The 12,706-nt window shown below is 35.5% G+C and overlaps 1 protein-coding gene across 4 annotated transcripts in view; it reads left to right on the top strand.

The window, feature by feature from the left end:
- The window catches only part of ACBD6 (acyl-CoA binding domain containing 6), a 341,903-nt gene that overhangs the window by 222,684 nt on the left and 106,513 nt on the right, over positions 1 to 12,706 (top strand). The window contains exon 7 of one of the 4 annotated variants that reach the window (XM_058274822.1): positions 11,553 to 11,595. The exons of the other annotated variants lie outside the window; for them this stretch is intronic. Within the exon in view, the coding sequence (XP_058130805.1) occupies positions 11,553 to 11,595 (43 nt within the window). The remainder of the gene's footprint in view (positions 1 to 11,552; positions 11,596 to 12,706) is intronic. 4 annotated transcript variants of the gene reach the window in all.

Raw genomic sequence — 12,706 nt, 5'->3', positions numbered from 1 at the left:
TGTGCAGGCCTAAACAAATACGCTGCAATACATATATCAGACATTCTTGAGCAGTGGATGTTAAAGACTTTGTTCTAAAGATAAATTAAATGTACTCTTAAATTAAGGTTATGCATTATGAGACCACAATGCCTATGTTGAAGTGACTTATTGCTCTTGACAAATAGCTTAGCAGTGAACTGATGTTTCATGCAGCTGTTACTTACCTTTTTCAAACAGTTCTTTATTTTTTAGAAATGCAATTTCTTATTTTAACATATTTTTAAATTGTGAATGAGTTGAAGGAAGTATAGAAAATTTCTACAGTGGTAGAAAGTGTTAGTTTATTATTAGAGTAGCAAGAAGAACGAATAGCAGATAATCATATCTCTCTGTCTCTCTCTCTTATTTATCCCTTCCCCAGTTGTAAAATTTATACCCATTTGTATTTTTTAAATTGCATCTTCCACTAGGAATGCAAGGGCTTATATAGAGGCCAGTCCAAATGGCCCAGCCTACTTTCCAGATTACAACCCAAGAGCAGATCACAGCTGCTGGCAAGTGTGCCCCTAGGCCCAAAAGATGGTCAAGGGGGCGGTATATAGGGGTGGAGGATGGATGGAGTTTGGACTTATAAACTAAGTTGTTTATACTCATGTATATGAAGGGAGCCCTTTGTGATATGGGATGAAGCTGGGGGTCTGAAGAAAAGGATCTGGGAATCCTCCCTTTGTACTCTTGCCCTAGGCCCACACAGTTGTAGGAGGCCTCTTTACCAGCTTGGTAGTTTTAAAGTGTTCCGTGAGTTCCCACAGAAGTGCCTTGAGGTTTCCCTTCCCAATTCAACTTACACATATTTTAAGATTAGGCTTCTCAGTAAGATTTTGTTTTGAAAAAAGAATGCCCCTATAAGATTATAAACTCTTTAAGGGTTGAGATTTTGATGGTAGGGACTAAATCTAGTACCATACCTTTATTATTTAAATCCCCACAGGTTTTGGGAGCGTTTTGTAAATATTTCTTGACCAATAGAAGAACACATTTTTTTCATCCTCATCTGTAAAGAAGTATCTATATCTGCAAAAATACAGGCAGACTTTTCTGGGCTAACAGAGCCAGACAAATAAATGTCAATGCAATAGAAGTCTGAAAATTGTTAAAAAAATAATTAAACCAAAGATTTCGATCATTTTTTCCTATTCTACAACATGTTTGTATGTATTAGCCATTTTAACCTTACAAGAGTGCTCTGTAGCATTGTCCTCCATTTTTACAGTTGAGGAAACTAAAACCCATGGAAGTGATATGAATTGCTTGAGGATACAAAATTTGTAAGGGTGATATCACAGTATTCTGATTGCAAATTCCATGCTTCTTTTCCTGCATTATGTGGCCATCATACTGCATCCTCCGTACTTACTACTTTTTAAAATTCACAGCCATCTGATATATTTTATGAGGATATAGTACTAAGTTCCTCAAGTCCTTTACATTTTTTTATTTATAGTGAAATTCTTATATGTAGGCATCATTTTATTCATCAGATTTTTCCCTTCAGTTTAGTTTTTAATTCATGTTTCTAGTCTCCACTCACAGTTGTCTTTAATAAGTTATTTTTTCTGTCTTTTTAACATTGAATTGTCACTTCTTTTGTTAAATATTTGTATGTGAGAATAAATTGGCTCACAGAACAGTGTGAATCAAGTTCAAATTACTTTGAGTTCAGAGAACACCCAGTGTCATTTTATTTGTACATCTAACTAAATTATAGGATACCGTTAAAGTGTTATGACCTGGTATAGTAAATTTCTTGGTTTTAATGGTGCCTTGGCTACATTCTCTAGCTCTTGTTGACATCTTACAGTGTTATAAGCTTGAAAACAAAAGAGTTGTTTTTTATTTCCAGGCAGTCTACTTTTTTCACCATAAAAGTTTCTGAACATCTTAGCTTACCTACAACTGAATCATAGATAACTTTTTACAGTCTTTAAAGTTGATTGTGTCCTCAGATTTTTATTAATTCTATAATTCTGTGAATTTTTAAAAGTCAGCCAGTTCTTCCTCATTGAACTCAGGAAAGGGATCAGTCATCTGTCTTAAAAGAACTACCTTGTTTGAATGTTGAAAAGGTGAGTCTGATGATTTCTAAGGTTTATTATTTTAAAATATTCATGGTTTATAATGTATTTCTCTATGTTTAGTGCTGCTAAGTCTGAAATATTCTCTATTTAGAATCATCACATTATGGGGATAATTTAAAGATGAAAGGATTATAGAAAATAACAAAATGCTCCCAATTGATACTAAGAATTTGCTTAGTCACTGAATAAACAGAGTAAGTTCTAGAAATGTCAAGCTTGCTTCATTGGTGATTCAGACTGATAAACTCCATGAGTGCTCAATAATGCCTGAGAGATGGAAATAAGATAATTCAGGGGGAGTAAATGACTCCTCAAAGGGGTGATTTTTCAATAAATTAACTGCTGTAGAATATTCATGGGCCATGTTCATATACACAGGTATAGAAATTGATTATGCATAGGTATCGTGTAGAAAATTTGATGGTCATTGTGGAACACAGATGAACAGTGAGACTGTAAGATAATGTTGCTCTTACAAAAAGCCAAGTTAATGCTGCCATTATAATAATAGGAATATAGCTATAAAATCCAGAGCAAAATAATATTCTACATAGCAGTTACTAGACTGTAATTAACATAAAGCACAAAGTTTAGACTTTTATACTTCAAAAAGAATGCTGATAAATTGAAGAATTTAGATGAGGATTTTTTAGAGACAGTAGTTTGGAAATAGGATTTTTGAGGAAAGTTTCATGGCCACAAATTTTCATGGGTCATATACAGGCTAATCTGTTTTTTTATCATTTGCTGCCAACTAATTCCACTTAAAAACACATATTGTAGGCTTTGCTTGAAAAATCTGATTATATGGCAATTCTGGGTATATCCCCATAGGGCAACAATCAGCTAGAGCTGAGTTGTTACTGCCCTCTGTTGACAAGCCTTGAGCTCTCCAGTTCCTCATAACCCTACTAGTGCTTCCCTGACCCAGTAAATTTCACTTATTTTTCTGCCTAAAGACATTTGAGGTGTTTATGGCCTCTGGCTTAGAAAGACTAGGTCTGGAGTCAAGTTACCTGGATTTTAGTTTTGTTCTGTGCTGTGTGACCTTGGATAAATCAGAATTGCAAAATCTTAAGGATGGGAAGGAATTTAAAGATCATCTGGTTCTGCTTTCCACCTGATGGAAAGGTGGAATTTTCTAAAAGGAGGTAAAACAGGTTAACCTTTGTTTGAACATTTGCATTTTCTTCACAAAGTAACCTATTCCATTTTAGAAAGCATTTTTTAAACATTTCTCCTATGTGTTAAGTCTATGTCTGCCTACTTACAATTCACCCTTTGGTTTTAACTCTGACCCTTAAAATTGAAGAAAAGTAAGGTCTCCCTTTCATGTTACAACCATACAGATATTTGAAGACATTAGTCACTTTCTTCATAAGTTTTCTCTTCCCCAAACTAAATTGTTTCACCATCCTAATTACTCACCTCTGAATCAATGTCCCCTTTGGTCCTCATTCATTAGTACTGAATGAGTAGGACTATAATAATATATGTGATGTCTAAGACAAATTATCTACCGTCATGCTTCCTCTTACTTGAAAATGTAGTTTGTAAAATGTGCTAGGCCTTCATGTGGGTGAATGGTTATATAGCAAAGCACTATACAGAGATAAGTATTATTAGACTAATACTCAGTTTTGTTGTAGCATTGTTTTAAATAATTGTTCTCTTTTTTTTTTTTTTTTTTTTTTTTGAGGGACAGGGACTGGGATTGAACCCGGGACCTCATATGCGGGAGGCTGGCATTCAACCACAGAGTCACATCAGTTCCCCTGAGTTCACTCCCTCGTCTGTTTGCGTATTGTTTGCTCATTTGTTTTTGATTTTTGTTTTGTTGCTCATTGTCTGTTTTCTTTAGGAGGCACCAGGACCTCCCATGTGGGAGACAGCAGCTCAACTGCTTGAGCCACATCCACTCCTTGCTTGTTTTGTTTTTGCTTGTTGTCTGATCATTGTTTTGGTTTGGTTTTTGTGTGTGGTTTTTTTGCTTGTTGTCTGATCAATGTCTTAGCTCATTGTCTGTTCATTTTCTTTAGGAGGCACCAGAAACAGAACCTGGAACCTCCCATGTAGGAGGCAGGTGCTCAACTGCTTTAGCTATATCTGCTCCCTGTCTCTTTTAAGGAAAAAAAAAAGGTGGGAAAGGTTTTAAAGACACATCTTGCATTCTTGCTGGTATAATGGCATTTGTAAGTAGATTCATACTTTTTAATTTTCCGGGACTTGCAGACTTAATCCCATGAGCTCACTTCTAATATCAGTAAAGCATGTGAGCTGTCTGTGTGGTTCACACTGCCAGTTGAGGGTTTCAGACTCCTTCCTGTGGAGCTTTCTAATGGAATTCAGGGTTCTGTCTAAGGGTGAGCATTATGAAGACTTCCCAGGCTGCTGTGGGAGGATGGAGTGCACTATAGGTTCAAGGACACAGCAAAGTTTAATGTGCACAAGCATGCTCTTGCTCCTGCTCCTGCTCCTGCTTGCTCTGATTGGCAGGGTTAGCTCTGAGAGGCTGCAGCTTCTTAACGTGATTTGATTAGACACACCACTTTATTCCCTTCACTTTTCCCCTCCCCCTTCAAGAACCAGACTGCCACCTTCTTTGTCTTTGCAGCTACCTTATTTCTCTCCTGTCATGTTTTTATGCCAGATTTTAACATTTTTCAAACAAAATAAGAAATCCAAAAGACACAGTTCAAAAGTAAAGTTACTTGTCTCATGGAAAGTTTTCTTTATTTTTTTATTTTCTATAAATTTATGTTTAGAAACTCCAAATCCCTTACCTTCATTTTGACTGACTTCATAATATAAGGAAAACAGAATTATCACTTATATTAGCAATTCGTTTAGATTGGCAGATATATTTCTACTCTCCTCTATCAGGAACTTATATGTTACATAATGAATTCCTTTCACAGCTGTTGTGGTTTTTTTAATAACCTTTAAATTACAAAAACTTCAATCATATGCAGAAGTAGAGAGAATAATATAAAGAATGTCCACATACCCGTCACCCAGTTTCAGCAGTTACCAGTTCATGGCAAATCTTGTTTATTTATACTGCTATCCCACAACAATGGTCTTTAAACTTTATGAGAAGAATATAATAAAAGTTATCATGCCAGAGAAGAAGGACATGTGGGAAGAATTTTGCAAACAACTTTAATAGATCCATATGTTTGCTGAAGCTCTTCCATGGGTGTCTTAGGAATCCAAGAATCCATAGGAAGAATACCTGCTTTCCAGCAAAGGGAACACTAAATTTATTCTCAGCTTTTCTCTTCACCTGAATGTCAGGATTTGAGATTAGTGTAGGTTCTCCTATGGAAACAACAGTAAAGTTAAGTCAGTGGTAGAATCTTTTAATGATTAAATATTTATTATAGAACCACTCTTCTTAAGATACTCCCTACTTCCATGTTCAGCTTCTTTCCCCCTTCTCAGTTCCTTTCTTTAATAGTACTTTTACCAATGCTGACAGATTTGGAAGACTTTCATCATCTCATCTTTCAGGATCTGACAACTCAGAATTTCATCTAGAACTTCTGAGTTGTCATTGTTCACGGGCAACTTAAAAAAAAGAAAACTGTCTCTCCCTATGTATAAAAAATAGAATGATTAATAATGTAATACATTAAGTTGTTAGGAACTTAATGAAGCTAGAGTTTTCGTAAAAGAGGACATTAGCATTTAACAACTAATTCTGATTAATACTTAAAGCATATTTATTTAAAGTATAGGGATAGATGATTCATTTGTATGTGACAAAGGGCTGATCTTTCTTTTTCCCAACCTGTTTCACATCCTTCTTTTCGTTAGCTGGCATTTCATTCAGCTTCGCTCTCTGAGACAGCTGTGCTCATAAGGTCGACACAAGCAGTTATTAAGGTGGCAGTAGCAACCTGAGGAATTCCCCTCTTCCATTGTTGAACTCCACACCATCCTGACCCTGTTGTAAACTAAAGTTTTTTTTTGTTTCTGGGGGGTGCTTTTGGGTTGTTGTTTGTTTTTTGTTTTTTGTTTTTTGAGGGGCCTGGGATTAAATCCAGTACCTCATATGTGGGAAACTGGCACTCAACCACTGAGCGACATCGGCTCCGCTGAGTTGGTTTTTTCATTTGTTTGCTTGTTGTTTGGTTTTTTTAGGAGGTACCGGGGATTGAACCTGGGACCCTCCCATGTGGGAAGCAGGCACTCGACTGCTTGAGCCATATCTGCTCCCTAAAGGTATTTTTTTAAAAGCAGGTAGTAAAAGGAATACTTGATATAATTTAATTATTAATGATTCCATTTCAAAATACTAAATATATTGTCTTTATGTCTTTGGCCATGTTCTTTTCTCTTTTGGGTGATAGAGTGGAGTTAGAGGTAAAATAAATATATGCCTCTCATTTGATTATAGTTAAATATATTTCTATTAAGGTCACAATTCAGGAAAAGGACTCCTCTCATCTATGGATTGCCACATGTCTATCTCAAAGTAAAGTGACATCTTTTTTTAAGACCTTCATTCTGGTATTTATAACATTTTTGTTTTGTGGTTGGAAGTACTTTCGATATTTTATTGAAGGGGAAAAAATTAAGAGAAAAAAACAGAAGCTTAATGGTTAGATCTGTTAACAAACACCAAAATAAATATGATCATAGAAAATAAATATAGATCACCTCATTATTATGTTTATAAGGATATATGTAATCCATATAATATATAAATCAACTTGTTTTTAATTAGTTTATGTTTTAAGTATTTCAAAAGTTTTAAAATAGGTTTTAACCATTCTCTGCATCAGTTAAGAATACACAGTATCTGTTTTTGCTGTGTAGTACCTCTTTCTATGGGGACGTTGTTGAATGCCTAGTCTCTCTACTCTCCTTTTGAGTTGACTTTTTTCAAGGCCAGATTCCATCATAAAGTTTTCAAGAAACTCAACATAGAAGCATCACTTATAAAAAAGAATAACCATCACTTTCAATACATTTTAAAATATTTTCTTTTTAAAAAGTATCCTTAAATTCTGTTTCAAGATATTTTACAGATTCCATTATGGTTTGGTTCATTTATCATTAGGGCTGAAGTTGAGTTCTGTGCTAGTTGAGGTGGTACCTTGACCTCCTCCTCTCCATATAGAAAAGGGTAAACATGTATAAACACCTGCCTCCCCACTTCACACACACAAAAAAAAGTCTGTTAAAGAAAACTATCCCCACCTATACAATTTATTAAACCTTGACATACTGCATTACTTAAAGAGTTCTCAGAGAATATTAAAATCCTTTTGACTGGGTTTTGCAATGCAGGGAAATTTTTAGTGACATGTAAAAGGTTTCTTTTGTGTTCCTCTAATGGGATAAATAAAAAAGGCTTGTTTTAGCCCAGTAAATGGGGGGACAATCCAATTTCCTTGATTCCATCAAGACACTCTTAAAGCATTAGCCTTCGCAGTAAAAAAATTCAACTGACCCCCTTTGCCTGATGGCTTTGAAAAGCGTTCTATGTGTAAGTATTTGCCCAACACAGCATACTCGGTTATTGCTCTTCCAACACATCCGTTGATGGAAAAATCTTATGTGAAGCTCCAATAAATGTCAGCTTATGTTACAGAACTATAAAAACAGTGCAGCAGTCTATAATGGTGTCTCTGGGCAGCCTTTCACTGGAAGATGAAAAGAAATCCTGTCAAGTATGTTTAAATTTTAAAATCAAGGAAAAATAGATAAATCATTTAAAATAATATTTAGTAAATTTTTTGTCACATTTATTTTCTTCACCAAGGTTGATATTTATTTCTATTTGTCCAAAAGAGGGTGCTTAATTACAGAGAATCTACAAGCGTAGGGCTCTGGTTCTCAAATGTTAGCATCAAAATTCTCGGAGCTTATTAAAACAGATTGCTGGGTCCCACCCCTAGAGTTTCTGATTCAGTAGGTGTCAAGCAGAGCCTAAGAAATTGTATTTCTAACTAGTTCTTAGGGTGATACTAATAGTACTGATCCAGGGACCACACTTTGAGATCCACTGGCCTAGGGAATGTGTGAAAAGAGATACTCACCTCTGGATCAGTGGTTCAAAAATTGAATCAAATCATTTAGTCTGAAAGTCATTAACGTCTGAGAGCACTCTGGCTGGTGTAAAATGTGCTGATGGATATCAATACATCTGACAGGCATTCATTTGATACTTGGCCCCCTCCCTCATTGGCAGTTTCTACAACCCAGTCTTAAGAGGAAAATAAAAAGCCATGAAGATAGAACTTTTGTTTTAGAGATGGTATGGGAGAGAAAAGAGTCCCTGTGTGTTCCTAAAAAGAATAGAAACTGAACATAAGTTGCATAATAGAAGGAAGCTGTTGTTCATAAAATTTCTTTTTAACAAGAACTTCTATCCTTTTACCATGTAAAAACCCAAAGCACTTTCCTACTCATTAAAAAAAATTATTTTGATTCTTTGACAATTTTCTTTTGTAGCAAATATTGTAATTATGTTATCCAGAATACTGTTATCCAGTATCTGCCGTATTTACATTTAAATACTTAGAGTTGATGTAATAGTCTACCTTTACTTTAGAGTCCTGAGGGCTAGACAGATACTGTTTATTCACCTGTCCTGAAAGCTCAATTGTAAAATAAATAGGAGGCAAAAATATAACCGTTATTTGACAGAAAGAAATTATGGCAGAGAGAGGTTTGTTGACTTATCCAAAAGCCATAGATGCAAACTCAGAATAAAAGGGGCTCAGATAGACTTATTTGAAGAAAGCCATCAAGTAACCAGTTTGATTTTCTTCTAGTGAAGAAAACTTATGAGAATAAGTACATGTGTATCTGTTCTTAAAATATGTTTTGTAGTGATTCATAATGTTTTTGTTTCATACTTGTTTTCTTCCATCAGTCCAATAAATTCCATCCTAATAAATCCTTTTCAAAATAATGAACATTTTGTATTTGCATAACACTTCACATTTTTAAAAGGACTTTTACATACATTGATTTCATGTCATCCTCAAAGCTTTTTTAAAAAAATGGGTTCCTTCTAAAATCATGGAAATACTATATAATAGAGATACCGAGGGGACAAAAAAATCTGACTGAAAAAATGCTTTTTTATTATAAAAATCTTTTTTTATTCATTGGCACTGTCACCTTTTAAAATATTTGTTGAATTTGTGGCTAGCTTTGAAACAAAATAAATGTTACTCTTTTTAAAGAGTTATCAATTGGTTCGGGCTTCCTTTGGGAGTAAGGGCACTATCTACATCACTTAAAACTCAGTTTGAAAATAATTAAAGGTGACTTTAAAATTGTCTGTGAGTTAATTGAGTGGAATTAGGTAATCAGCACTTTTCTGGAGCCCTCCTGCTTTTCCCTAGTCTTCTGAGCCCTATATTTTGTGATTCCTTTCTACCACCAACTTCCTCTCTTACTTTTTTCCCTCAACTAAGGATAGGTAAATCAAGTCAAATGATTGATAATCCTCCACATTGTACCAGATACTATCATACTAAACTTTCCCAGTAGTGTCTTGTGGGTGACTGAAGACGGAAACCAGAGAACACTGCATGAGAAGAGGTCAATGCAGAAGTAGAAGCAGTTAATCTCTCTGCTACTCTGATATCCGACAGCTGGTCCAGCGTGGGCCTGGTGCCAGCAGTGTCTTTACAAGGCTTTGTGGCAGAGATTATTTAAAGGAGCTTAATTCCTCTAAACCCCTTATATTTTAATTATTTCTGTATGCATTTGTAAAACCTGCAGTCTGCTAGTTTTGGAGCACAACTGTCCAAGCCTTCATCTTTAACCTGGTTTTCTACAATCAAACAAGTTTATTTCTGCTACCACAATGGATATATATGCCATTGATTTGATTTTCCTTGTTTTTAAAGTTATTTTGTTGTTTTTTTTTTTTGTTTTGGCTTTGGCTTTTGGTTTCTGCTTGATATTGCCAACATTACTGTGTTTTAAAAGGATTACCAAAGTTAACGTGACTTAGTCAAGAATATCTGCTAAAATACTATTTTGTGTTCATATTACATGATAGGAATTTAAAGTTGTAGACATGTAAAATGTGAAAACTTCTGGATATTTTAAAAACAATATGTCTTTCACAATATTATTACTTTTTTATTAATTTTTTTTTAAAGATTTTTTTCCTCTCCCCTTTCTCCCCTCCCCCCCGTCAGTTGTCTGCTCTCTGGGTCCATTCGCTGTCTGTTCTTCTGTGTCCGCTTGGATTCTTGTCAGCAGCACTGGAAATCTGTGTCTCTTTTTTGTTGTGTCATCTTGCTGCGTCAGCTCACCATGTGTGCGGTGCCATTCCTGGGCAGGCTTCACTTTTTTTGCACTGGGTGGCTCTCCTTACGGGGCACACTCCTTGCGCCTGTGGTTCCCAGGGGGACACCCCTGTGTGGCAGGGCACTCCCTGTAAACATCAGCACTGCGTGTGGGCCAGCTCACCACACGGTCCAGAAGGCCCTGGACCTCCCATGTGGTAGGCGGATGCTCTATCCATTGAGCCAAATCCACTTGCCTCACAATGTTATTTTTTAAAGATGGATTAGTGGACATGCATACCATTGGTTTCCAGCAATGTTAGGTAAATTTATGCCTGACAAGAAAGCATCTGGAACAAAGATTTCTGCATTCCCAATTTACGTTATTGAGGATTATAAAAATTTTCCCCTGAGGTCAAGAGTTTCCAGGATATGCAGGAACAAAGAATCAGGAGAGCTTATGAAATGCTCAGAGTGTCTCCCTCTGCTGGCAATTAAAGCATCACATCTCTAGCCACCATGAAAGTGCTCCCAAGTCTTTAGCATGCAAGAAAGCAGTTCTGCTGCTTCTTGTATTCTGTTGTCACTTCTCTCAAATACTAAGGAAAGTGAGGCTTTAGGGATCATCTTCCTGAGGGACTTCTAGCTTCTAGGGAACCTCTAGTAGATACTGCCCTGATTCAGAATGTGATCATGATCTTTGCGTCTTCTAAACACTTGTTTTACTTGACTTTATTTGAGTATAAAATTATTGTTTTTGGTTACTGAGACTGTCCTTTTTCCTCTTAGTTGAACTTCATGCTTAACTGAATGAACATTGACAGTGTATTTGGGGACAAGAGTAGGACGTTGATAATTGTTTTATTATCCAAATGCAACTATAACTTTTCCCTGTACTCTAGAAATGGGAATTACGCATTGAAGTCTCAACACCTATAATTTCCTTGTTCTATTTTTGTAGAGGTCAAAGGTTTAAGTCCTAATTCTGCTATTTGGCTTGCTGTATCAATTTGGGCAAGACATTTAACCTTGCTGGACTTCAGTTTCCTTATTCATGAAATGGAGCTACTAATACCTGCCCTACTTACTTCAGATGTTAATTTCAAATAAGTTGGTATATATGAAAGTGTTCCATAAAATAAGTGTAACTTTTTCTTTTCTTTCTTAGAAGAAAAATATGTCTGAATCAAGAAAGGGCTGTGGAAGGCAAGGTAGTATAGTTGAAGATATTTTATGCCATCCATATTTTGTGAATAGTTGCTTTTTAAAAAAATTATTTTATTGATACATATTATTAAAGTATACAGTTCATCCAAAGTGTACAATCAGTGGTATTTGGTATAATCACATAGTTGTGCATTCATCACTTCAATCATTATTAGAGCATTTTCATTATTTCAATAATAATAAATAAACAAATATTCAAGAAAATCCTTCACCTCTCAATCTCTCCTTGTTTCCCCTGCTGTACATAGCTGCTATTTCTGGCTATTCTTGCACAATTATTTATTTATTAAGCAGTTTTACTGAAATATATTTATGTACCATATAATCTTTCCAAAGTATATGATCAATGGAACAATTTCTTAATTGGTGTCAGTTGAACTTTTTCCTTGACTCTTTCCAAAAGACTTAATCTTCTTTTCCTTTTAATTGTTACTTTTCAAAAATGCCCATTAATGTAATGCCTATGTATTACTAGAATTAGATTATAATCTAATATGTGATATTATAATACTTAATAATACCAATAATCTATATTCATTATAGAATATGTTCTCATATTTGAATTGATCTGAACTTCCTGTATAATATTAATTTTTAAATTATAACAGTATGCCTAATTCTATACAAAGCTAAACAAATCCATAGTTAGAAATTTTCTAACTTTTCAGTTGGACATTCTACAACTGGAATGTGCTTCCAAGTTTTAAATAGATGATTGGCATGTTTGACACATTGCTTGCAAAGGAGTTGGAAGACCAGCTAAACTATTAGGGTGGCTCTTGTAGGAGTCAGTGCATTAGGTGGTTAGGACCATGACATAACATCCCTTACAGTGGAAAAGAAAGAATCAAAGATATAGTGCAAAAGGAGGTTGAAGCAACCTCACGTGGCTCAATGATAGAGCATCCACCTACCATATGGAGGATCCAGGGTTCGATCACCAAGGCCTCCTGACCCGTGTGGTAAGCTGGCCCATGTGTAGTACTGCTCCTGCAAGGAGAGCCACCCCACGTGAAAAAAGCACAGCCTGCCCTGTAGTGGCGCCGCACACACAGAAAACTGACACAGCAAGATGACCCAACAAAAAAGAGACAC

This window comes from Dasypus novemcinctus, chromosome 13 (genome assembly GCF_030445035.2).
Source record: "Dasypus novemcinctus isolate mDasNov1 chromosome 13, mDasNov1.1.hap2, whole genome shotgun sequence".
NCBI lineage: Eukaryota > Metazoa > Chordata > Mammalia > Cingulata > Dasypodidae > Dasypus > Dasypus novemcinctus.
This window is presented reverse-complemented; position numbering and strand designations above follow the sequence as displayed.